This window comes from Phyllobates terribilis, unplaced genomic scaffold (assembly GCF_046119375.1).
Source record: "Phyllobates terribilis strain yellow unplaced genomic scaffold, ASM4611937v1 Scaffold_1__5_contigs__length_1240528914, whole genome shotgun sequence".
Classification (NCBI taxonomy): Eukaryota; Metazoa; Chordata; class Amphibia; order Anura; family Dendrobatidae; genus Phyllobates; species Phyllobates terribilis.
In genome coordinates, this window is record NW_027362761.1 from 1114992408 (window position 1) to 1115019257 (window position 26850).

Here is a 26850-nt window from a genome sequence, read left to right on the forward strand (position 1 = left end):
GTAAAAATGTAATTTTTTTTTATTCACTACCCAATATTTAAAATTCTGTGGTCCAACTGTGGTGTCAATATGCTCACATCACCCCTAGATGAATTAATTGAAAGGTGTAGTTTGTAAAATGGGGTCTTTTATGGGAGGTCTGCTGTTCTGACACCTCAGGGGCTCTGCCAATGTGACATGGCACACTCAAACCAGTCCAGCAAAATCTGAACTCCAACATGGTGCTCCTTCCCTTCTGAGCTTTCCACTGTGCATCAAAAGTAGTTTTCAACCTCATATGGGGTATCGGCGTACTCGGGAGAAATTGCACAACAAATTTTGGGGTTCATTTTCTCCTGCTATCCGAAGAAAAAATTGGGGCTAAAACAACATTTTTGTGGGAAAAATATATTTTCATCATTTTTACAGATCCACGTTGTAAAATTCCATGAAGCGCCTGTGGGTTCAAGGTGCTCACCACACATCTAAATAAATTCCTTGAGGGGGTCTAGTTTCCAAATGGAGTCAATTGTGGGGAATTTACACTGTTTAGGCACATCAGGGGCTCTCCAAATGCGACATGGCGTCTGCTAATTGTTCAAGCAAATTTTATGTTCAAATGTCAAATGGCGCTCTTTCCCTTCCGAGCCATGCCGTGCGCCAAAACAGTGGTTTTCCCCCACATATGGGGTACCAACTTACTCAGAAGAAATTGCACAACAAATGGTATGGTGCAATGTCTCCTGTTACCCTTATGAAAATGCAAAATTTCGGTCTGAAAAACATTTTTGTGGGAAAAATGTGAAAATGTTATTTTTACTGGTCAATGTTATAAACTTCTGTGAAGCACCTGGGGGTTCAAGGTGCTCACCACACATCTAGATAAGTTCCCTGAGGGGTCTAGTTTCCAAAATAGTGTCACTTGTGGGGGGTTTACACTGTTTAGGCACATCAGGGGCTGTCCAAACGTGACATGGCGCCCTTAATTATTCATGCAAATTTTACATTCAAAAACTCAAATGGCGCTTTTTCCCTACCAAGCCATGCTGCTCACCCAAACAGTGGTTTTCCCCCACATATGGGGTATCAGTGTACACAGGAGAAATTGCACAACAAATTTCATTGTTCAATTTCTCCTGCTGCCCTAGTTAAAATGCAAAATGTGGTGCTAAAAACATCATTTTTGTGGAAAAATTTGATTTCTTTATTTTCACGGCTCAATGTTATAAACTTCTTTGACGCACCTGGGGGTTCAAGGTGCTCACTACACATGTAGATAAGTTCCCTGAGGGTCTAGTTTCCAAAATGGTGTTACTTGTGTGGGGCTTTCGCTGTTTAGGTACATCAGGGGCTCTCCAAATGCGACATGGCATCTGCTAATTATTCAAGCAAATTTTACATTCAAAAAGTCAAATTGCACTCCTTCTCTTCTGTGCGTCAAAACAATTGTTTTCCGACACATATGGGGTATCGACGTGCTCAGGAGAAATTGCACAACACATTTTGGGGTCCATTTTTTCCTTTTACCCTTGTGAAAATAAAAAAATGTGGGTCTAATGTAAAATTTTGGGGAAAAAATTTAAATGTTCATTGGCTTCTTCCACATTCCAAAAATTCCTGTGAAGCACCTGAAGGGTTAATAAACTTCTTGAATGTGGTTTTGAGCACCTTGAGGCATGCAGTTTTTAGAATGGTGTCACTTTTGGGTATTTTCTGTCATAAAGGCCCCTCAAAGTCACTTTAAATGTGATTTCGTCCGTAAAAAAAAAATGGTTTTGTAAATTTTGTTGTAAAAATGAGAAATCGCTGGTCAACGTTTAACCTTTACAACTTCCTAACAAAAAAAAATTTTGGTTACAAAATTATGCTGATGTAAAGTAGACATGTGGGAAATGTTATTTATTAACAACTAACTGTACCCGGCCACGCGTTGCTGTGGCTCAGTGTGGTTAAATGGAAAATGTTATTTATTAACTATTTTGTGTGACATATCTCTCTAATTTAAGGGCATGAAAATTCAAAGTTTGAAAATTGCAAAATTTTCAAAATTTTTGCCAAATTTCCGATTTTTTTTCACAAATAAATGCCAGTCATATCAAATAAATTTTACCACTATCATGAAGTACAATATGTCATGAAAAAACTTTCTCAGAATCAGTGGGATCCGTTGAAGCGTTCCAGAGTTATTACCTCATAAAGTGACATTGGCCAGAATTGTAAAATTTGGCTTGGTCATTAACTTGCACACAGCCTTCTGGGGTAAAGGGGTTAACTTGCATGGCCAAGTGCGATCAGAATATCGAATCAAACTTGGGCATGCAGTGATTTTTTTTTTCCTCGGACAGATATTCGGTATAAAAACTCGTTCAGAGTTTCATCCAGAAAACTTCATTTTTTTGTCAGTTATCATCTCTATAATCCGGAGCAACAACTATTTTTTACTTTAAATATTTTAATTGGGTTTTAACAACTTTGATGTGAGAGCAGAACATTCCAATTACGTTCAATAATGACAATAAAAAAAATAGTTAATAAGTTATTGTTTTGCAATTGGAATGTGAGTATAATCAGCTTGATGAGGTACTAATATAAGCTCTTACGTGAATCAAATAATTATGCGTATGCTAGAGGAATGCAAAGAAGAAATGAAGGTGGAAAGACAAAGAATGGAAAGGAAAAGGCGGTGGGGGGGACAAAAGAAAAAAGAAACAAAAGCACGACTTATTGAAACCAGCACTTCAGAGGAGACCACATCTACCACGACATTCTATTTTAAGTATTATTTTCTGACAACCAGATTGCCAGGTCATTCCCCTCACTAAATAATATCCAACATGTCCATTGGCGATGAAAAGCTTTGAGGCGATTGTTATCACATGCAATCATGCAGCAGCAGCTATTAATCATTTACAAGACCATTTATAGTTTCCTATGCTACAGAATTGCAATGTATCCGTATAAATTGGATGCTATATGGCTTCGTATGTCATCTGACTTTTTCTTTACACACCCATAAACTTGAATGTGTGAGCCTCATCCGATTTACGTAAGAAACTGGTGCATGATGCCATTCTTTTCACATGCAGATTCAGTCAATGAAAACAATCATTCATCTGCACTGCCCCTTTGATTAACATTGGTCCTAGTGCAGTGTGCTTTTTTTCATGGTCAGCCCTCAGACCGAAAATATGGTCGTGTGAACGAGCCCTAAAGAAAAGGGACCACATCAGACTAGTCAGCCGAGTCCAATAGTCCCCAACCAGTGTCTGTTTCATGCTGCCTGTGGTTTGGGCAGCATGAATCTGATAACACGTTCCATTTAATTAGAAGAAAATAAAGTAGAGCAATCACCAAGGCACAGTGAATATCAGTCAATGCAAACAACAGGTCACTGGATATGAGACCTCTATCCACAAAGCACAAAAATACATCACTCTGGGGTGCTTGAAGTGCAAAAAATGCAGGATTATTCGCCCATTGTATGGAGTGTTTCAATTCCAGCAGAGGCTCTATTGGAGCTAAAATGTTGCATACAGTGGGCAAATAATCCTTTATCCTTTTCTTACTTGAAGCATCCCGGAGTGCTGTCTTTTTGTCCTTTGTTTGCAATAATTCTATACAAATAAAAAAATAAATATGAAACTACAAAACATCAAAACATAATCAAATCCGGTTTGATTATCATGGCTTATTTTTTTAATGAATGTGTCTATTTTTTTTCATTCATCTAAAGGCTGGTCTATTCTGAACAATCTACTTTTATTAGGAGGGTCCCTTTGTAAAAGCAGCCTGTTTCTCAATCTATTAAGACTATTAATCAGGAAATTAATGGAATTTTCAGGCAGTTTAATGTTATTTCATATTATTAGGATGTGCCGTGCCTTCATGACTTAGTTGAGGTACAACTAGTATTTGTGCCATTCAGGATTAAGTAAAGTACAGCAGCCGCAATGAATTTTTCCAATTCTCTCTATAGTATGTAGAAGTTTATTGCATTATTCCAAGTGATTTAGCCACTTTTTAATTTCCTGGGGCATCCTATTAGTTTATGTTTGCATGTTATCAATGTACATCAATATAAATATAGATTTGTATATTTTTTAACCTCTTAATGACTGAGAGTCTGTTTGCACTGACCAACCGGCAGCACTAAACAACTGCCGATCGGTAAAACTTAACTTAACGGTAACTTTTTCCACTGTTCAAAAAATCATTTGATAAATGCGCATTTTGCAATCGACAGCCTAAAAGATAATCGTGTATCGAGGGTTATTATCTTTCAGTATAATGCAGCTTTAAAGGGGTTGTCCACTGCTAGGACAACCTTTTCTCAATCTGAATGTTTGCTCCATTAGTATAAAAACACTTATGCTCACACCGATGTTGGTGCCATTTCAGCGGTGTCCGCACTCGATGTCCCGGGACTCACGCGAGGTTGTGCCGTCACCCGAGGCCTGCGCCAGTTCAGTACTGGCGTCAATATCCGCGCCTTCAGACGTATTGAAAATCAACAGGAAGTCAGGGCTATGGCTGCTCTCTGATTGAGACGGGGTTGTCCTAGTAGTGGACAACCCCTTTAATTTAGTTGTAACTTTAGGTCATAGCCCCTCGACATAGAAGGCATTCTTCTCTTGAAACGCGTTGTCAACAAACGCTCCTATGTTTTCATAGATTAGTGGCGGACACAGACAGAAGAGGCTCCGATGTATGGGTGGGCCCTTTGCAGTCCAATAGCTCATCATAATGCACAAGTCTACCTTCTTTGGTGATGGAATTGGGCCCCTCTTACCTCTTGGGCCCCTGTGCAGCTACAGAGGCTATACCAATGGTATGTTCTCCCCCCCTTATCTGAGATACTTCTGAAATTATTTTTCATGGTATGATTTTTTTACATGACAAAAACCTGGCATTTTAACAGGAGTGTGTAGACTTTTTATATCCACTGTATTTGCTGGGCAATTTGGCCATCTGCACCCGATGGCACTAGTAAAGATGAACCAGCTGCGCATGTGGTTTCTTTGCCCCCTTTATTTTTTACAAAAAAATACCATTTAAAAAAATAGCTTTTTCTGTCGCCATATTACTAAGAGCGATAACTTTTTTTTTTGTTGACTAGGATGTATCAGGGTTTATTTATTTATTTTTTTGTATAATTTTGGGGTTTATGTGACTTTTCAATCTTTTTATTTAAGATTTCTGAGCAAAGGTGTCCGAACAAAAAGGTGCTTTTTTATTTCAGCGTTCACCAGTTGGGTTAAAGGGGTTGTCTGGTTCAAAATGATAAGTCTGCAGTCACTCAATGTGACTGCAGACTTATGAACCCTCCCAGCGCACGCACCGTGCGCTGCGAAGATTTGCCAGTATCTGGGCTGGGACAGGTAGGTACATATGCGTTATGTGTACTCCCGGCCAGAGCCCATCCAGTGGACGCAGCCTCGCTCCATACATTTGCATTGAGTGAAACCGCACCCTGTCTAATGACGCAGCCATCCAGTGGGCATGGCCAACTAGTAGGTGAAGCCTCGCTCAATACAAGTGTATGGAGCGAGGCCGCTCCCACTAGTCGGGTTCTGGCCGGGAGTATGTATATCACATATATCACCGCCGTTCCCGGATCAGAAACCTGCAAATCCCCATAGTACATAGTGTGTGCGCTGGGGAAATCATAAGTCTATAGTCACATAGTGACTGCAGACTTATCGGTTTGGACCGGACAACCCTTTTAATCCCTTCCCAACTTGCGCCGTATATATATGGCGCTGCAGGAGTTGCATTCCCGCGGGCTCACGGTGAGTGCCGCCGTGATTGAGTGCAGGTTTCAGCTTTATGTGAGAGCTGACACCCTGCAGCAATGCCCACGATCAGTGCTAGCACCGATCGCAGACGTTTAACCCCTGTGATGCCTCTGTCAATAGTGACAGCGACATTGCAGGGCATTGCACAAAGAGTGAGCTCCCTGTCTCCTTCCATCCGCACAACGCAATGCGATCGCGTTGTACTGGTAGTCTCCATGGTGACCCCCCCGGTCCCAAGATGGTCCTTCAGGGTCCTGCATGAAGGTGGCCATTCAGCACCTGCTCCGAGAGCAGGAGCTGAGATGCCTCCTTCCTGCCTGTCAGACACTGATTTAATGCACTGCAGAGCATTAGATCAGTGATCAGGACAGGAAAAGTTGGGACAATGTAATAAAGTAAAAAAAATGTTAATAAAATAATAAAAAAAAAAAAATCACAAAATAAGGAACCAATAGAAAATATTAATTCAATAAATACAAAAAAGTATACATATTTAGTATCGCCGTAAAACGATACCCCTTCAGTGAACACCGTAAAAAATATAAATGAAAAACAAGGCAAAAAAACTAAGTCATCATACCACCGAACAAAAAGTGGAATAAGACCCAATCAAAACGACAAATCTAAATAAAAATAGTATTGCTGAAAACGTTATCTTGTCCTGCAAAAAACAAGCTGCCATACAGCTCAGTCAGTAGAAAAATAAAAAAGTTACAGCTCTCAGAATGAAGCAATGCAAAAATTATTATATTTTCTATAAAATAATTTTTATTGTGTAAAAGCGCCAAAACATAAAAAAACGATATAAATGTGGTATCCCTGTAATCGTACTGACCCAAAGAATAAAGCTGCCTTATCAATTTTACCACACACGGAAAGGCATAAAAAAAAAACCCCAAAATATTTCTAAATTGCTGGTTTTTGTTCATTCTGCCTCTCAAAAAATAGGATAGAAAGCGATGAAAAGAAGTAATTTGCCCGAATAGATATCAATAAAAACGTCAACTAATTTTTACAATAAAAAGCGTCTTTTAGTGTGTGACATCTGACAATCATAAAAACCAGATATAAATCTGGTATCGCTGTAATCACACCGACCCGAAGAATAAAGTCGTCTAATCACTTACACCACACGAGGAATGGCGTAAAAAATAAATAAAACTAATTCTTCATCTTCTGTTGCTTTGTTCATTCTGCCTCCAAAAGATCACTGTAAGGCACAACTCACATTTATCCTGCGATCTGCGCTGAGCGTTTATACCGGGGTTTCCATGAAAAATCTCTGAAATATGCGATTCAGACGGAATCCCCGGTGGAAGAGTACATATAATGAGGAAGATGGAGCCACTGTGGATGCCGTCTGGCCTGTGATCCGGCGGTGTCTGTCTTCTTATTAGGCATGCATAAAAGTGCCGTTGGCCACAATTTTGTGCACTTCTGAAAAGGACGACGCTGAACAGAGGCCAGATGGAGACCTGAGTAACTCTGCTGCCTCATTATAGTGAATGGATCTCTCGGGGGTTTCATCTGAATCACGTCACTCAGAGATTTACCGTATTTTTCGGACTATAAGGCGCACATATAATCTCAGAATTTTCTCAGAAATCAAAAGTGCGCCTTATAGTCCGGTGCGCCTTATATATGGACCCGCACCTGGCTTAAGCAATACGGCCACCGTAGTCAGGATCCTCACTGAGCGCGGTGACACATACAGCTCTGTGCGCAGGAGCCCCGTGCTTAAGTTTCTATACCGACTACCCCATAAATGCCTCCTGTTAAGAGACATGCTTATGATGCAGATTTTAAGCTTAAAGCTATAAGTCATGCAGTAGTGCATGGAAATAGAGCAGCTGCAAGAGAATTCAACATAAATGAATCTATGGTGCGTAAGTGGAGGAAACAAGAAGATGCCCTACGCCAGGGAAAGAAGACCAAACTGAGTTTCCGAGGAAACAAAGCAAGATGGCCACATTTGGAGGACAAAATAGAACAGTGGGTTATCGAACAAAGAGCCGCAGGTAGAAGCGTCTCCACTGTCTCTATTCGCCTAAAAGCCACAGTGATAGCACGCGACATGGAGATCAAGGACTTTCGAGGAGGTCCTTCATGGTGCTTTCGTTTTATGAAAAGGCGTAATCTCTCTATCCGCACCAGAACTACTGTCTGCCAGCAACTGCCAAAGGATTATGAAGAGAAGCTGGCCATTTTCCGCACCTACTGTATAACCAAAATAAATGAAAAGAAGATCCAACCAGAACACATCACTAACATGGATGAGGTCCCCCTCACTTTTGACATCCCCGTAAACCGTACTGTTGAGAAAACAGGGACCAATACGGTATCTATACGTACCACAGGAAACGAGAAGTCATCTTTCACTGTAGTTCTCGGCTGTCAGGCTAATGGCCAGAAACTACCACCCATGGTCATTTTCAAGAGGAAGACTTTGCCAAAGGAACAGTTTCCTGCTGGTGTCATCATCAAGGCTAATCCAAAGGGCTGGATGGACGAGGAGAAGATGAGTGAGTGGCTGAGGGAGGTCTACGTCAGGAGACCGGATGGCTTTTTTCACAGATCCCCATCCCTATTGGTCTGTGACTCTATGCGCGCCCATCTGACCGAAGCTGTCAAAGACCAAGTGAAGAAAACTAATTCGGAGCTTGCCGTCATTCCGGGTGGATTAACCAAGGAGCTCCAGCCACTAGATATTGGCATCAACAGGTCTTTTAAAGTTAAATTGAGAGCTGCATGGGAGCATTGGATGACAGAAGGGGACCACACATTCACCAACACCGGGAGGCAACGCCGGGCGAGTTATGCCACTATGTGCAAGTGGATCGTGGATGCCTGGGAGAAGGTATCAGTCTCCAGTGTCATCCGAGCTTTCAGGGAGTCTGGAATTATCACTGAAGAAGAGCTAAACATCAGCGGCGAGACCGACTCGGATAATGATGAGGAGGACCCGAGCATGCTTGATGCCGAAATCGCCCAGCTATTAAACTCTGACACTGAAGATGAAGAGTTTGATGGATTTGTGGTAGAAGAATGAACTGAAAAAGCAAATGTATTGATTTGCAGCTATTGTGAAAGAGTTAAATAAAATTTGATTTACGGTCTGAGCCTTGTTTAATTTAATGCGCCTTATAGTCCGGTGCGCCTTATATATGGACCAAAACGTTTCAGCAGAGTTTTTTTGTTAATGCGCCTTATAATCCGGTGCGCCTTATAGTCCGAAAAATACGGTAGATGGAAACGCCGATATAAGTGCTCAGTGTAGAGCACAGGATAAATGTGATCCCAAATGTTATGTAAAATATTCCCAATAAAAGCTTCAACTCCAATCTCAAAAAAAGCAAGTCCGCACTCAGATTCATCATCTGTTAAAGGAAATATAGGGGGCTTCCACGTTACTGGTAGCACAAAGGATCTGGAAAAACAAAATGGCACCTCCAAAAGAAATCCAGAAAATTCTGTACTCCCAAATCCAAATGTCCTCCTCCCTTCTGAACTTCACATTGTGCCTAAACCATTAGCGTTCACATGTTTGGCATTCCTGTAGCGATGAGAGCCTGCCAAATTTATGGGTGTATGTCTCCAGAAGCACGAGCTGGGCATGACGGACTGGCCACTACAATGTTTTAGTCACTACAACGGCAGTTTGCAATCTTCACTTAGCAACATCCACTGCTGCTTGTTTCTGGAAAACACCCATGGAGTCAAAATCGTCACTACACCTGTAGATAAATTCACAAAGGGGTATAATTTCCAAAATGGGGTCACTTGAGGTGTGATTCTGCTCTTTTAGCACTTAGGGGCTCTGTATATGGAGTCTTCAAACTATTCTAGGAAAATCTGCTCTCCAGGAGGAAAAAAACGCTCCGTCCCTCCCGAGTCTCGCTGTATGGCTAAGCAGTACTGCACAGCGACATATGGGGTATTTCTAAATTCATCAGAAATTGTGGGACAAATTTTGGTGCCATTTTTACCCATTTCCCAGTGTGAAAAGTAAAATATGGGGCTCAAACAAAATTTTGATGGTAAAAATATAATTATTTTTTTATTCACTATCCAATATTATAAAATTCTGTGGTCCACCTGTGGTGTCAATATGATCACTGCACCCCTAGATGAATTCATTAAGAGATGAAGTTTGTAAAATGGAGTCATTTATAGGGGGTTCGGCTGATCTGGCACTTCAGGTTGCTCTACCATTGTGACATGGCACCCTCAAACCAGTCCAACAAAATCTGAACTCCAATATCGCGCTTCTTCCTATCTGAGTTTTGCACTGTGCCTCAAAAGTAGTTTTTGACCACATATGGGGTATCTGCATACTCAGGAGAAATTGCACAACAAATTTTGGGGTCCATTTTGTCCTGTTATACTTGTGAAAATGCTAAATTTGGGGCTAAAAAATATTCTTGCAGCAAATTCTTTTTTATTTTTTTTATTTTCACTGCTCAACGTTATAAACTTCTGTGAAGCACCTGGGATTTCAAGGTGCTCAAAATCTAACATCTAAATAAGTTCCCTGCGGGGCCTAGCTTCCAAAATGGTGTCACTTGTGGGGGGTTTCCACTGTTTAGGCACATCACGGGCTCTCCAAACGCAGCATGGCGTGCACTAATTATTCCTGCAAATTTTTCATTCAAAAAGTCAAATGGCTCTCCTTCACTTCAAAGCCCTGCCGTGCGCCCAAACAGTAGTTTTCCTCCACATATTGATTATCTACGTACTCAGATATTGCACAAGAAATTTTATGATGCAATTTGTCCTGTTACCCTAGTGAAAATGCAAAATATGGGGCTAAAAAAAAACATTTTTGTACAAAAATGTGATTTCTTTATTTTCAACGCTCAATGTTCTAAACTTCTGTGAAGCACCTAGGGGTTTGTGGTGCTCACCACACATCTATAGAAGTTCCTTGAGGGATTTAGTTTCCAGAATGGTGTCACTTGTGAAGGGTTTCTACTGTTTAGGCACATCATCGGCTCTCCAAATGCGACATGGCGTCCACTAATTATGCCAGCAAATTTAACATTAAAAAATGGCGCTCCTTTCCTTCCGAGCCCTGCCGTGCGCCCAAACAGTGGTTTCCCCCCACATATTGGGTATCTGTGTGCCCAGGAGAAATTGCACAACAAATTTTGGGATCCATTTTCTCCTGTTACCATTGTGAAAGTAAAAAAAAATGGGTTTAAAGTAAAATTGTTGTAAAAAAAAGTTAAATGTTTATTTTTTCCTTCCACATTCCATTAATTCCTGTGAAGCACCTGAAGGGTTAATAAACTTCTTTAACGTGGTTTTGAGCACCTTGAAGGGTGCAGTTTTTAGAATGGTGTCACTTCTGGGTATTTTCTAAAAATGAGATATCGCTGGTGAACTTTTAACCCTTATAACTTCCTAACAAAAAAAAATGTTTCCAAAATTGTGCTGATGTAAAGTAGACATGTGGGAAATGTTATTTAGTAACTATTTTGTGTGACATAGCTCTCTGATTTAAGGGCAAAAAAATGAAAAGTTTGAAAATTGCAAAATTTTAAAAATTTTCTCCAGATTTCAGATTTTTTCACAAATAAACACCAGTTATATCAAGTAAATTTTACCACTCTGGGGAAGTACAATATGTCAGGAACAAACAGTGTCAGAATTACCAGGATCCGTTGAAGCGTTCCAGAGTTATTACCTCATAAAGTGACAGTGGTCACAATTGAAAAAATTGGCCTGGTAAGGAAAACAGGCTTTCGGGTGAAAGGGTTAAGATTGGAAACATTCCAGATTTATGGTTCGTGCTTTTACAAACAGTGGTGTTCATTTTTTTTCACTATTAATTTTCTAAAGATGTCATTCCTTGCAATAAGGGACTTTGTCACAGAAAGAAAAAAAATAGGTCTACTTACATTTTATTTCTGTATGTTTTTTTTTTATTTTTCCTAAACAGATTTTGTTTTTTAAATTTCTTATAGTGAGAATAAATAAAAAATAACATTTAACTGTTTAATCACTAGTGTAATACCCTAAGTGAAGTGTATATAATTACACAGTTTTACACTGACGCACGGCCTATTAGAACCGGTTGCTGCCAAGGTCTAATAGGATTCCATAGATGGCAAGCCTGGAGGCCATTGTTAGACCTTTGATTGACAGATGGTGCTGATAATTACTATGGCAACCACTTAGATGCCAATTGCAGCAGTAACATACAGTTGATACCTGTTGCTGATGCTACGAGCTCAGCTCCTGAACCCGCACAATGCGAGTGCTGTAATATTACGCCACTTTGCCTTTGGTTAATATATTATAAATTTATGTTTAGATTCACATTTGTTCATGCAGATTAAACATCTGGAAGGTTCCAAGAAAAACTCCTGAAAGAGTTGGCAAAGCTTCAGGTCGCTAAAGAAGCCTCCCAAAAAGAAGTACTGTCAAAAGGCTTCTTATGCTTGATGTTGGGATTCTTCATTATTAGACAGTATCTAAAAACACTATCAGGAGTGTTTCAAGGGAGTTCATCACATTCCAAAATGCATTTTAAATGGGCTATATAATGTTGTAGGGGACTTGGCCTCCAATAAAAACCATACTAGAACTGTACCGGTTACTGGAACAGTGCCTGAGAAAACAACAGGCATTCAAGACAGTCTGCCCCTTTTGCTCTCCCTATATGTCTACCCTCCAAAAGCTATACCTCTTGCTAAAATAATTTCAAAATATGCAAGTGAACATCTCCTAAGATTCTAAAAAGTGTTTCTGCATAATGTACTGTATATACAGGAGTTTTAGTCTAAATGTAACATTCAGCTCTTGTAACTATACAGTGTAAGGCTGCAAGCCTACGATCAGGAATGGCAGCGTTTTGGATGTAGCTTGCCTGTGCTGCGTCCAAAACGCTGCGTTCTATATTACAAGCAAAGTGGATGGATTTATAGAAATCCCATGCCCACTGTGCTTCTATTTGGCGCTGCATAGACTCACCCGCGGCACGGATTTATGAGCCACAGCATGCCAATTTCATTTGCGGAGACACTGGCCTCCGCAACAAAAATTTCCCCAATAGAATGTATAGGATGCGATAAGTCCGCATTGTTCAATGAACACATATGGATTTAGCTGTGTGATTAGAATACAGCGTTTTGGAAGCAGCGAAAATAGGCTGCTTCCAAAACGCTGCTATAGCCTGATCGTGGGCACGTACCCTAAGATTTATTTCATTCCTTCCTAATTATATAGAATTTTTCTTACATAAATATTTCATGTTATAATTCCTATACAGAAACAAACATGTTTACACACATGCACAAAATTGTTGGTACCCTTCGGTTAAAGTGTGTAAATGGATTAAAAATTAAAGAGATTTGATATGTTTTCCTCAATCTTTAGATTTAAAGAGGTTGGCCAATAAAGAAAGAAAAATTGTTCTTAAAAAAAGCTCAAAATGGGCTAAAAGATAAAAAAAAGAATCCTGTTGTGATGCAACTCAGTCGCCCCATTGATCTCTACTACTTGTCATCGCATATACCATTCCTAAACAGCCTCTAGAGTGAGAATGGTGATAGCTTCCCAAAGATGTAATGGACTTTGAAACATAAAAAAACTAAAAAAACAACCTGTTCTACCTGTAAAGAGTCAAGAGGGCAAACCTAGACTAGGCCAGAATCAAAAAGGTCTGGCGATACAAGCCAGCTTAAAGAAGAACAGTGAATCATGGTGCACTGGCCCCTGGTTCATTCACTGTGCATACATAAGATGCCACTTAAAGAAGCACTCCTCCTCCTCCCATCAACATTTGTATCCTCCTACTATATTGCAGTTCCCATATTATATAGCACTGTGTGCTTACTATTGCTCATTTTGCCTTTCTACCAGTTAATTCTTTTCTTTTCCATTAGGTCTATGATATCGTGTGATTAAAAACTGACTAGCTGAATCCTTCTAAGTTCTATGTAGAAACAGGAGGTCAGTTTTCCCTATATGAGTCATAAGTCACTGCAAAAGTCACTGGCAGGGGGTAGGAAGGAGCAGCTGGGTCAGGAGGTGAAAAGAGGTGTAGCGCCGGCGTCTCTGCATGTTTCCTCCCTCTGCCAGCAGAGACACTGACTTACCGCCGCGGCCTCCGTCCCGCTCCTCCTCCTGCTGCTACCCGGGGTCTGCACATGGCTCACAGATCTCTGGGCACTTTCCTTAAGGACACCCGCGCACTCCCATCCTCTTAAAGGGACAGCGCGCGCCATCCTAAAGTGTCCCGTGCCAATGGCTGGGAGATACTTATTATTTAAGGCAACTCCACCTGTTGGGAGGTGCCTGAGTAACGCTGTTAGTCTGTTCCCTGCACCCTTGCTAGTTCTCAGGTCCCCAGTTTGATAGTACCTGTCAGTGGCCATTAGTTCCCCCTGGTGTCTGCCCGTACCCGCTTGTTCTTGCCTCGTTCCTGCCTGTCCTTGCTTGTGCCTTTCAGCGTATCTGCCTGCATCAGCCATGCCACCTGTATACCAGCCATACCTGCCTGCACCTGCACGTGCCCACCTGTATTCCAGGCATACCCAACTGCACCTGCCTGTGCCCAACTGTATACCAGCCATACCCACCTGCACCTGCCTGTGCACACCTGTATACCAGCTGTACCCTCCTGCATCTGCCTGTGCCTACCTGTCTACCAGACGTGTCCGCCAGCGCCTGCCACTCCTGGATTCCTGTCGTGCCTGCCTGTACCAACTGAACTTTCCCTTATTGGCCATTCCAGCTTCTTGTCCTTTGGGGGTCAGCTGCCATGCATCCAAGGTCAGTCCTGGTATAGTACCTGGTTTCGCTCCTCAAGACTTTCCTTGGATTGTGACACAGTGGTTCCACCACTTTCTGTTGCAAGGGGGGATGATAAATACAGGTAAAAGAGACTTCCTGATATTACATAGAGCAGAGAAAAGAGAAGGATTAACTGTGTTGAAGGGCAAAATAAGCAATTGTACGTACACAGTGTTATATAATGTGATAATTGCAATATATTAAGAGGACAAAAACTGTGATGGGAGGAGTGGTTCTTTAAGTGGCATCTTATGTATGCACAGTGAATGAACCAGGGGCCAGAACACCTCGATTCACTGGACGATTCTGCTAAAACTCACTAGTAATGTCAAGACAACATGATTGTAAAAGACTAAGATCACCCCCTTGACTTTACAGCTAAGGTGCACTAGTTTTATACTTTATTTTTTTTTCTTAATACTCAAAAAGCCATTGCATTGACATTTTTAGAAAGCTATTATCATCCTGTAAAACATGATGGTGGTGGTTTAGGGATAGGTTATTTCGTGACCTTTAAAAGGTTAGTCTGGCTTGAACAATTACTGTAGGTGCTATTCTTTGTTTAATGAAAAGCTATAGAAGTTTCAAACATCTTTATCAATTCTTCACTACTTTCTTCAGGAAAAATGTGCCGACAGGTTCTTTTGAAAGGGTTTTCCTGGAAATTTGGAGGATACTGATTACTTTTCTTCTGGATAAGTCATCAATATCGATGGAGGTCCAACTCCCGGCATCCATCAACCAGCCAATTGAGCGGACACCACCTGGCCTAAAGGGAAGCTATCATCAGAAAATGACCTATTGCATAAATAATGTTTTTGCGTTGAATGTCATTTGAAAAAAAATTGGGCCATCTTTTTTTCCAGATCTTTATATAAAAAAAAGAAAAAAAAGAATAATCCTCCTATTTTCACACTGGCTACCAAGGCTTTCTTTAGACTCACACTTTTTGTTCTTTCAGAAAGTGTTTTCAGCAAGGCTTCATGTTATCAGAGACAGCATGGCAATGGCCGGTAACATCTCTATAAACAGCTAATAATGAAAGGGTCCACTATTGACAATAGGCGATGTCATAGCTGACCCTGTTATTCTCTTCACACTGACTTTTGAACACACTCATTAGATGCTTCAATACAACAGATAAGATTGGGGGGGGGGGGGTCTAATGATTGTGGCTAATGTACATGTGTTGTTTCCTGAACCAACAGGAAGTGAATATTGCAAGATTCTATTTTTTATTTTGAATACAGGCTTTGATGGGAAAATAAATAAAACACATTATCAAAAAGGTTTAAAAAATATATTTGATACTAAAACATGATTTTAAAAAAATAGGTCATTTTCTGATGATGGCTTCCAGAAAACCATTGGTATGCTTTAGAAGTGTGTGAGGAAACCACAGTACTTGTAGAAAATAAAGGAAACTGGTAGAAAATTCACAATTAATTTAGATGCTGCCCTTTTAAGATAAGAATTGAGGAGCCCAATGCTGAAACAATTCTACCACTAAACTACAAAGTACCGACAAGAAGGATTTCGGAGTGTGAATGCTCAGTAATTTAATAAAAAATGTAAATATTGATGTTTTACTGCATCTTCCACTTGAACATCTTTCATTATTGCCATAGTCATTTATAAATTTATAAGCTCTTCGGATGCAATGTGACTGTGTCTTATCTTTATGATTTTAGGTATATTTTTCTTCTGTTAATCCTCTTCCTTGTTCCTGGGATTGTTATGACTATAGCATACGCCTTCATTTCTATGGAATTATACAGAGGAATCCGGTTTGATGTCAATCAGAAGAAAGGTAACACTATCTGCATAGTAATGTTGTGCTGTATGTTTAGATATAGGATAATGCATCCTCTGGAATTGAGATCTGTAATTGGTATAGAAGCGCGTGCCGATGACCTTTTTCTCTGCACAGATTACAGAAACATTGAGTGTTTGGTGAATTCTAATATGATTATAATGCAACGAGTACAATATGTTGGGCTTTTTAAACACTAAATTAAACAGTGTATACTTTTCTATTAAAGGGAACCTGTCACCAGGTTTTACCCATATGAGGTGAGACTAGTACCTGTAAGCTCCCATATACAGCATTCTAATATGCTATATATATGCCCCCAATTCGGCTTGTAAGACCAGAAAAAGACCCTTTATAATACTCCTCTAGGGGGCGGTCCAGTCTGAGGGGCGTCTCTGGTCTTGATCTGGCGCCTCCTTTCTTCTTACGATGTCGTCCTTCTTAACTGTGGAAGACGCTTCCTCTGTAATGCACACAGTGTCCTCCATCAGGCTCCTGCGCAGGAGTATTTCTCTGCCCTGCCGAAAGAGTAAAGTATTGCAGTGCGCTTGTGTCTGGGCTCTTTGGACTTTTTTTTTTTTTTTCAATTCAAGATTTATTGAATTTAGCATTGCAACATAAGCAAAAAGAAATGTGACAACTCAAATCTACAAAGTAATATTGCACTGATAAGCCCATCACGAGACGAAGAAAGATGCATCAACTCTATATCATCAGATAATTAGTTACAAACTTCATCTCGGAGTAGGCAACTTGTGGATTATTAACTAGCAAATGAAACAAACAATTAAGAGAGAAAGGAGAGAGAAGAAAATAATTAGGGACCACGAGGACAAGTCTGCGGGACAGACAAAATGTAAGAGTTATGGGAGACCGAGCTCATCTTCAACGGAGTAGAAGAAAACTAAGGGATGTAGAAAATATATAGGCTAATCACAGTGCAATCAAAGGACCAGTTAAAGGGTATCTAAACATACTTAGATACATAGAGTAGGATAAAAAGGCTTCCCAATGGTACCGCTTAGCAGCTGTTTTAGTAATTTCTTCCTGTGTTTGGGCTATTAAGGATTCCATCCAGTGAACTCTAGCTATTTCCACGAACCATTCTTCAAGTGATGGAGGGTCTATTGACATCCAATGACTCAGCAAAAATCACTATTTCGGTAACAATACGGCTTGGGATATTGCAAGCCCTTAATGGACAAGACAAGGGCTCCCACCTTATATGGGGGTAACAAAGGCTAGACATTTTGAAGGGCTGCTCCTATTAACAAATAAAGATAATAATAATGCAATCAGCAACAATATATAGAAGATAAGTTTTTGTTATGGGCTTAACGGGTTTACAAGCAACGCCGAGATCTAGAATTCCAGAAAGAGAAGTCATAAATCATCATGAGATTTGACCCTGTAATTCCTCCAGTGATCGGATAGTCAGGTAGTGTTTCTACAGTTCTGGGTACGTCCCCGGGTCCCTTGGTGCCTCACTCTGGGAGGTAATCCTGAGTGATGTGAAGGTACCGGTGTAGATACTCCAGGGTCATCTGATATCTCTTGTCGGATTCCTGGTCCCGATGAATTAGATACCAGTGTAGGCCAGTGAGGAATGTGGGAAGATGCTCCAGCGAACGTAAGACAAATGACTGTGATCATTTTCTGACCGTCAAGGAAAAGGGGAAACCCCAGCGAAAATTACTTCGCAGAACATCCAGCAGATGTCTAAGTGCTGATTGTTGTGCCAGGGTATGACGAGAAAGGTCAGGCATAATTCGTATGGGATTATTTTGGTAAGTGAGATTCGCTTCCTGTTAGAACCTTGCTGTTAGGTTTTTTTTCCTTTGCTGGTCACATGACCTTGTTGGCCTATTTAATCCTGCTCCGCCCTTCTGGCTTTGCTGGACTTCATTGTATATCTACTTTCTAGCTAGCCTGTGCTCTGTATCTAACTCTGTTAGTTTGCTTGGTCTACGGACCTCTATGTTCTATCTATTTTGTTTGTTCGTCTGTCTGCTACTATTTCTGTTAGGAGGTGTCCCATATTCCTCCCAGTCCTTAGTACTTGTAGGGATTCCCTCCCCACATCTATAGGTCTCCGTACAGACTAGATTAGGACTTTAGCAGGTCTGATCGCAGGATCAGGTTCCCTGTTACATCGTAGGGATTCAGCTGAGTCCTATAGTAGGTACAGATCTCCTCTCTTTCCTTAGCTTTGGTAGCAGAACATAACAGTAAGTCCAGCCAGCAAATTCTCTAAGGAAAGATTTTTCTGTTCCATCATGGTGTCGGTTCAGGATTTGGCTCATCGCCTGCAGGGACTCTCTCTGGAGGTGGCCGAGCTCCGTCAGCACGTGAGTAACTGTCCTGGAGCACATTTCTTGGAGCCTAAGGTATGTTTGCCGGATTTATTTTTTGGTGAACACCGAGAATTTTTTTCATTTAAAAATGCTTGCTTATTGTATTTTCGTTTGAGACCTAAGTCCTCTGGGGATGAATCCCAGCGCGTAGGGTTCATAATGTCACTTTTGCGCAAAGAGCCTCAGGAGTGGGCCTTTTCTTTGCAACCTAGTGATTCATGCTTCAGATCAGTGGATAGTTTTTTTTCTGCTTTGGGACTATTATATGATGATCCTGACCGTGTCGCATCAGCTGAGACTGAGTTGAGACGTTTAAAACAAGGATCAGGTAATGTGGAAAAATATTGTACACATTTTCGTCGTTGGTCCACTCAAACAGGGTGGAACGATTCTGCTCTGAAAAGTCTATTTCTTGCTGGGCTCAGTGAAAGGGTTAAAGACCTGCTAATTGCTTATCCTACACCTGAGGATTTGCAACAGGCTATGCAATTAGCTATACGGGTGGATAGAAGACTGCGTGCTAGGGTTAATGAGAGCAAATCCTCTGCTATGTCAGTTTCTGGTTATGATAATGTGTGTACTAACAGTGGTGAACCGATGGAGATTGGATCGGTGGCACCTCGCTCTCAAGAAAAAGACCGTCGTTTTTCGGAAGGCTTGTGTTTCTATTGCGGAAAATCTGGTCATTTGATTAAAGGCTGTGAGCTTCGTATGAAGAAAGAAAAAAAAATGGTCAGTCATGCCCGTATTGCCTGTTTAAATTCCAAGGGTATATTTTTAGCTGCTTCCACGATTGCTCAGGAAAAATTAATGGAATTTCGGGTGTTTGTTGATTGCGGGTCTACACTGAATGTAATTGATGGGGGATTCGTGGAAAAACTCAATTTAAAACCTGAACCTTTATCATCCCCCATTGCTGTGGTTTCTGTGGATGGTTCCCCTTTGAAGAATATTACTCTCAAGGTCAGTGAATTTCCTCTCACTATTAATGGTGTTCACCATGAGAAATTGGATTTGGTAGTGTTGAATAACTTGCCTTCTCCAGTAATATTGGGTTTGCCCTGGTTAAAATTTCACAATCCTGTACTGGATTGGTCTACCAGTGAAATTAAATCCTGGAGCCATAAATGTTATGACAAGTGTTGTAACGGGCGTATTGCAGCTTTGGATAGGGGAGAATTGCCTGTTCCTATTCAGGATTTTTGGAGAGTTTTTTCTGAGAAAGAATCGCAGGTTTTGCCTCCCCATAGAGACTATGATTGTTCTATTGAATTTGTCCCTGGAGCGACTCTTCCTAAGAGTCGTTTATTTAACCTTACTATTCCTGAGAGGAAGGCTTTGGAGGAATACATACAGACAAGCTTGGCCGCCGGTCACATTAGGCCCTCTAAGTCTCCTGTGGCGGTTGGATTTTTTTTTGTAAAAAAAAAGGACGGCGGTTTACGTCCTTGTCTGGATTTTCGTGAGATTAACAAAATTACGGTACGCAATCCTTACCCACTGCCATTGATTCCTGATCTGTTTAACCAGTTATTGGGGGCCAAGTGGTTCTCTAAAATTGACCTTAAGGGGGCATACAATCTGTTGCGCATGAAGGAGGGTGATGAATGGAAGACTGCTTTTAACACTCCTGTGGGTCATTTTGAGAATCTGGTTATGCCTTTTGGTCTTACTAATGCTCCTGCATTTTTTCAGAATCTGATTAATGACATCCTTAGACCTTTGATCGGTAAAAATGTGGTTGTGTATTTGGATGACATTTTGATTTATTCGCCAGATCTGGAGTCTCATTGGCGGAGCGTGCGTGAGGTATTACAGTTATTAATGGACAATTCGCTTTTTGCTAAGCTGGAGAAATGTGAGTTCGCTGTACAGAGAATTAGTTTTTTGGGCTACATTATCTCCAGCAAAGGTTTTGAGATGGATCCGGTTAAGGTTCAGGCTGTGCAGGAATGGCCTAGGCCTATTGGTTTGAAATCGATACAGAGGTTTTTGGGTTTCGCCAATTACTATAGAAAATTCATAAAAAATGTTTCTAGTATTGTCAAACCTCTGACTGATCTCACCAGGAAAGGTGCTGATGCGGTTCAGTGGTCTTCTGAGGCCATTGAAGCTTTTGTGTATCTCAAAGAGAGGTTCACCTCTGCTCCCATCCTTATGCAGCCTGATGTTACTAGGCCGTTTTTGGTTGAGGTTGATGCTTCCTCTGTGGGGGTTGGCGCAGTATTGTCTCAGGATAACGGGGATGGATTACATCCCTGTGCCTTTTTTTCAAAAAAATTTTCGGAGACTGAATTGAATTACGATATTGGTAATCGGGAATTATTGGCTATTAAACTCGCATTTGAACACTGGCGCCACTTCTTGGAAGGTGCGGAATATCCCGTTCAGGTTCTTACGGATCATAAAAATCTGATATATCTTGATGCTGCCAAGCGCCTGAATGCCCGTCAGGCTAGGTGGGCACTGTTTTTCTCGCGGTTTAATTTCTCCGTTACTTACATCCCTGGTACTAAGAATGTTAAGGCAGATGCCTTGTCTCGCAGTTTTTCTCCCATAGTCGGTGCTGAGAAAGAGGAAAACATTTTACAAGAAGGTGTTGTGATAGCTGCTTTAGACTCCGTTTTGGAAGATGAGATTCTTAAAGCTCAGGAGAATGCCCCATCTAACACTCCTCATGGGAGGTTGTTTGTGCCTGGGACCTTTAGGAGAGATTTGTTTGTTGAGTGTCACGAATCTCGGTTGGCAGGTCATCCCGGAATCTCTGAGACCAAGAGACTGGTGGGTCGCAGTTTTTGGTGGCCTGGATGGCAGAAGGAAGTCATTAAGTGGGTGCGCCAATGTACTATATGTGCTAGATCTAAGTTCTCACATACTCCTGCTGCGGGGTTGCTTTGTCCTTTGGAGGTCCCCAGTGCTCCTTGGACACATTTGGCTATGGACTTTATAACTGACCTTCCCCCCTCTGAGGGTTTTACTGTCATCTGGGTGGTCGTGGACCGTTTTAGCAAGATGTGTCACTTGGTTCCCTTCGTCAAACTGCCCTGCGCTAAAACTCTCGCTAAGGCCTTTGTCAAGGAAATTGTCAGACTTCATGGCGTTCCTACTGACATTGTTTCTGATAGGGGTCCTCAGTTCGTGGCTCGTTTTTGGCGTTCCTTTTGTGACAGGTTGGGAATTCATTTGTCGTTTTCGTCCGGATATCATCCTGAATCTAATGGCCAGACAGAAAGGAAAAACCAGGATGTTGAGCAGTTCTTGCGTTGTTTTGTGGCAGACAATCAAGAGGGGTGGTCTGAGTTTCTGCCACTTGCCGAATTTGCTCTGAACAATCATACATCTTCTTCTGCTGGTTGTTCGCCTTTTTTTTGTTGTTCTGGGAGACATCCGTCGTTTGGGTCGTTCTCCAAGTTGGGATCTGCCGTGCCTGAGGAGGAGAATTTTTCCGGTGATTTGGAAAGAGTTTGGACGGATGTGCGTGGTAATCTTCAGGAGGCCAACAGAAAATCTAAAGACTACTTTGATAGGAAACGACAGGAGGTTTTGTTCGCTGTTGGTGACATGGTTTGGTTGTCCTCTAGGAATCTGCGGTTGAGGATTCCTTCTAAGAAATTGGGTCCCAAGTTTGTAGGGCCCTTTAAGGTGCTTCAGGTTGTCAACCAATCTGCTGTTAGGTTGGAGGTTCCTACCTCCTGGAGAATTAATCCGGTCTTTCATGTCTCTCTGTTAAAAAAAGCTGTTGTGTCGGATGGTGACGCCTCTGCCTCTGTTCCTCCGGTGGTGGAGGACGGGGAATATGAAATTTCTCGCATCCTTGACTCTAGACGGTATAGAGGTAGTTTGCAGTATCTTGTGGCCTGGAAAGGTTTCGGACCCGAGGATAACTCTTGGGTGAGGTCAGATGATGTTTCCGCGTCCAGACTTATCAGAGCGTTTCACAGGAGATTTCCTGATAAGCCTGGTCCTAGGGGATCCGGAGGATCCTCTTAGAAGGGGGGGTACTGTTAGAACCTTGCTGTTAGGTTTTTTTTCCTTTGCTGGTCACATGACCTTGTTGGCCTATTTAATCCTGCTCCGCCCTTCTGGCTTTGCTGGACTTCATTGTATATCTACTTTCTAGCTAGCCTGTGCTCTGTATCTAACTCTGTTAGTTTGCTTGGTCTACGGACCTCTATGTTCTATCTATTTTGTTTGTTCGTCTGTCTGCTACTATTTCTGTTAGGAGGTGTCCCATATTCCTCCCAGTCCTTAGTACTTGTAGGGATTCCCTCCCCACATCTATAGGTCTCCGTACAGACTAGATTAGGACTTTAGCAGGTCTGATCGCAGGATCAGGTTCCCTGTTACATCGTAGGGATTCAGCTGAGTCCTATAGTAGGGACAGATCTCCTCTCTTTCCTTAGCTTTGGTAGCAGAACATAACACTTCCCCCCTTGCAGCCTGGAGAATGGATTCTTTGATGGCATAGAAATGAATGCGACAGATTATGTCTCTAGGGCGAGATTCGTCTGGATCTGGGGGGCGGAGAGCCCTGTGTGCTCTGTCAATTTCAATTGGGGCACCTGGCGGACATCTTATAAGGTTATTGAAAATGGAGAGGAGGACAAATGAAATATCCTTGGAGTTGATTGACTCTTTAATCCTCTAATCCGAAGGTTGTTTCTTCTATTTCTGTTCTCCAAGTCATCCAGATTCTGCTGAAGTGAGTAAAGTGGTAGAGAGTGATTGTGGACTGTGTTTTTTAAGGCTTGTATATCTGAAACATTAGTCTCTTGTGTTTGGGAAATCTCCTCAACCCTGGTAGTAAGAGAGGTAAAATCTGATCTGAATTGTGCAAATTCTTGTTTGCACTCCGCCACCATCTGGGAGGCCAGGGTCGAAATGTCCCTTTTAGTTGGAATTGATTGTAGGAGAGCCCTAAGATCTGCAAGAGATACTGGTCTGTCATCATTGTCACAGGTGTATTTGAGAGGTAAGGGTCCCATCCCGTGAGGCCTACTTAGTGGTGCAGCATTGTAATATAGATTGGTCACGAGTGACGCCCCTTCTCCTCTGGATACTGCCAAAGCAGAGCGAGAAGTCTTTTGGACCGGTAACAGGTTGTCCATTGTATATGTAGCATTTAGGGCTGAACCAGACCCTTCTGAGGATTGAGGTGATGAATCTCCCCATCAAGAACCTATGGACCATTTTGATGGGGAGGTGGGCTGAGTTCCGCTTAAAGGCTGTAGCCACAGCTGTTCTCCCTCTTCCCCTCAATAAGAGAGCCTGAATCTTCAGGATAAGTTTATAGGGTGCCTGGAGATGGAGGAACAGCAGGGCACTTATGAGATGGGGCATTCAATATACATCCAGATGATGCTTCCAGCGCACATTTAGAGCCACCAAGAGTCTGTGAGTCTTTGCTGTGACGCTGGCCCATAGTTGTTTGATGAGAGGGATCGCCTCCCACTTCTCTTTGTAATCCCATGAAGTTCTCATTTAACCCCCTAGTTGATCCCCTATCCGTCACAGTGTCCTCCTACAGCATATCAGGAATAGTATAGCGCAGGGAAGGTGAGGTTATATCGTGCACAGGTCCCGTCGCCTGCTTGTTTTTTGCTGAGGAGCCGCGGTGACCATCTTGTAATGGCGCCAAGCTTGCTAATATCTCCGTGGCTGAGGATTCCAGGGTTACACTGACACCGGCAGGGGCCTGGATGGTGATTATGACGCGCCCTCTTGGCCGTGGGGTACCCGGTGCCGGGCCGGTAGATGCTGGGGGTTGTAGTCACAGTGGCGGTGACCCGGTCCGTGACCCAGGGCGGTCAATCCAAGGGAAGTTATATGTATAGGTTTTATTAAAGAGTCCGACTACGCCACCTGTGGAATGCGGCTAAAGGGAGCAGCCGCTGCAGAGCAGTCCTCTGAAGCTTATGTTACTGCAGCAGGGATGGTGTGGCTCTCCACAGGAAGAGCTAGCTCCAGGGCAGTGTAGATGATGTTGCAGGTTGTGCTGGGCGTTGTAGTGCAGGGAGTGATGGCGCAGCAAGAAACACAGATACAAGGTGGTGCAGTCCCAGGGTCTTTACTCATGGTTACTGCAGTCCAAGTTACAGAGCTCAATATAACTGTCCACATCGTGCTGCGTTTACTCAGTGAGGGGTTCAGTCCACCCTCAGATATCTCTGGAGTACTTAGCAGGACCCCCTTCTGTGTCTTCTCTCTGGCTGTCTCCCTGAACCTCATACCAAGTGTCCCAGTCCAGTATCTGCGGGCCTTAGCAGGCGACGTCTGTTCCGTCCCCTGGGTCCTATGTAGCTACCTTCCTGGTGAGACTGGCATGGAATGTTGGCTACAGGTCATGAAATACTGCAGCCTCCGGTTTCTAGTTAAGATTTGCAATCTTTCGCTAGTTGAGGGATCCGGTACCCTGTATGCAGCCTGACCCCTCCACCTCCCGGTAGATGCGAGCGTACGGGTGGCCTTCTGCTCGGCCCGTACCCCTAGGGTCCCTTCTTCCGTTCCTGGAGCCTTCCTGCTCCCTCTCCTTTCTTCTCTCCTTCTTCTTCCCAGACTTAGGCCTCACTGTCCAGGCCCGCCCCTGGAGCAGAGCTCGTACAGAGCCTCTGCTCCTGTCACTTCTCCTCCTCTGAGTGGCTTGTCCTTCTAAGATGGTGTCTGTACTTATATCTTTCTTCTATGTGCTCCCCTTAACTACTTCCTCCACCCACACCCACTACATGGTTCCCCCCTCTCTGGGTTCCCCCCACTCCAGCCAGGAAAGGGGCTCAGCAAGTATGTGGGAGGCATCTTGCCCCTCCTGCTGGCCTGGAGTGGTGTGTTGGATGCAGGTGTTAGGGTCCTGAGCTGTACTCCTTCCTTACCTGAGAGTGAGATACCACACCTCTGGGTGAGATGCAGTACCTCTGTGGCGACCGAACCCTCAGGGGTGCCACAATTACCTTGTTCCTCCCAGTTTCCTGGAGGTCAGATGGATTCTCCACCATCTCTGGGGTAGGAACCTCGCTTGGATCTGGGAGTCCTTCTGCTTTCCTCCGACCGAGGGGAGACGGAGCGCTCTCCGTTCTCTGAGCTGGTGAGAAACGGCTCAATATCACCCTGGGGGGATGTCGAACTGATGGAGCACCGGGTTCTCATCTTTTTAGCCACAGATTTGCCCATGTTGGGATGTTTGATCTAATTGCCAGACGGATGGTGTCAGGAGCAGCAGAAAGCTCGTTCTTACTCAGCCATGGCTAGCCACACCGCCTCTTTGGCCTTTTTCTGCGCACGCGCACTGCAGTACTTTCCTCTGCCCTCGACAGGGCAGAGAGAAGTACGCCTGCGCAGGAGCACGATGCTGGACACTGTGCGGATTCATAGGATACGTCATCCACATGAATCCGTTAAGGAGGATGGCACCACAAGAAGAGAGGAGGCGCCGGAATAAAACCAGCGACGCCCATTAGACCGGTGAATATAGGTGAATATAATAAAAGGTCTTTTTCTTGTCCTTCAGGTCGGATTGGCGGCTTATATACAGCACATTTGAATGCTTTATATAAGGGCTTGCATGTACTGGCATTACCTCATATGGGAAAAACCTGGTGACAGGTTCACTTTAAGCTTACAAAAATTCTTGTTTATTACTCATCCTTTTTTTTTATTTTTTCAGTCACTTAAACTTCAAACTTTGATCAGGATATCCACTTTCTCTGTACACTCACACTATTATTTATTCAGGTAAAATGAGAACATTTAGACCAGCAATGCACATTTATCTAAAGTATAACTGCTCAGATGACTTTTCAGAATAATCTACAGTGTGTGTACATGTGGAACAATTATTTTTGTCCATTATATGACCAGTAAAAGCATTTTTAGCAGTTTTTTTCCTGAAGTACTAGAAGGCTCAGCAGTTTCTCTTTGTATATTCTGACTCTTTCTTCCTGTAGCTTCTTCCTCCAATCCATGAGCATAAGGTATAATTTGATCTCTCACTGAAGACTGACCTATAGATATGACCAGTTTTTAAGACTGAATGATCTGTAAAGGGAAAGAAGAAGTGACGGAGAAAGAAAGAGTGGAGAAAGAAGCACATTTCTTTGATGGGGATATATTACAAAGT

The 26850-nt window shown here is 42.4% G+C and overlaps 1 protein-coding gene across 1 annotated transcript in view; it reads left to right on the forward strand.

Annotated features, from left to right (window-relative positions):
* The window catches only part of CCKAR (cholecystokinin A receptor), a 148179-nt gene that overhangs the window by 91748 nt on the left and 29581 nt on the right, over positions 1-26850 (forward strand). The window contains exon 4 of the mRNA XM_073646442.1: positions 16265-16383. Within this exon, the coding sequence (XP_073502543.1) occupies positions 16265-16383 (119 nt within the window). The remainder of the gene's footprint in view (positions 1-16264; positions 16384-26850) is intronic.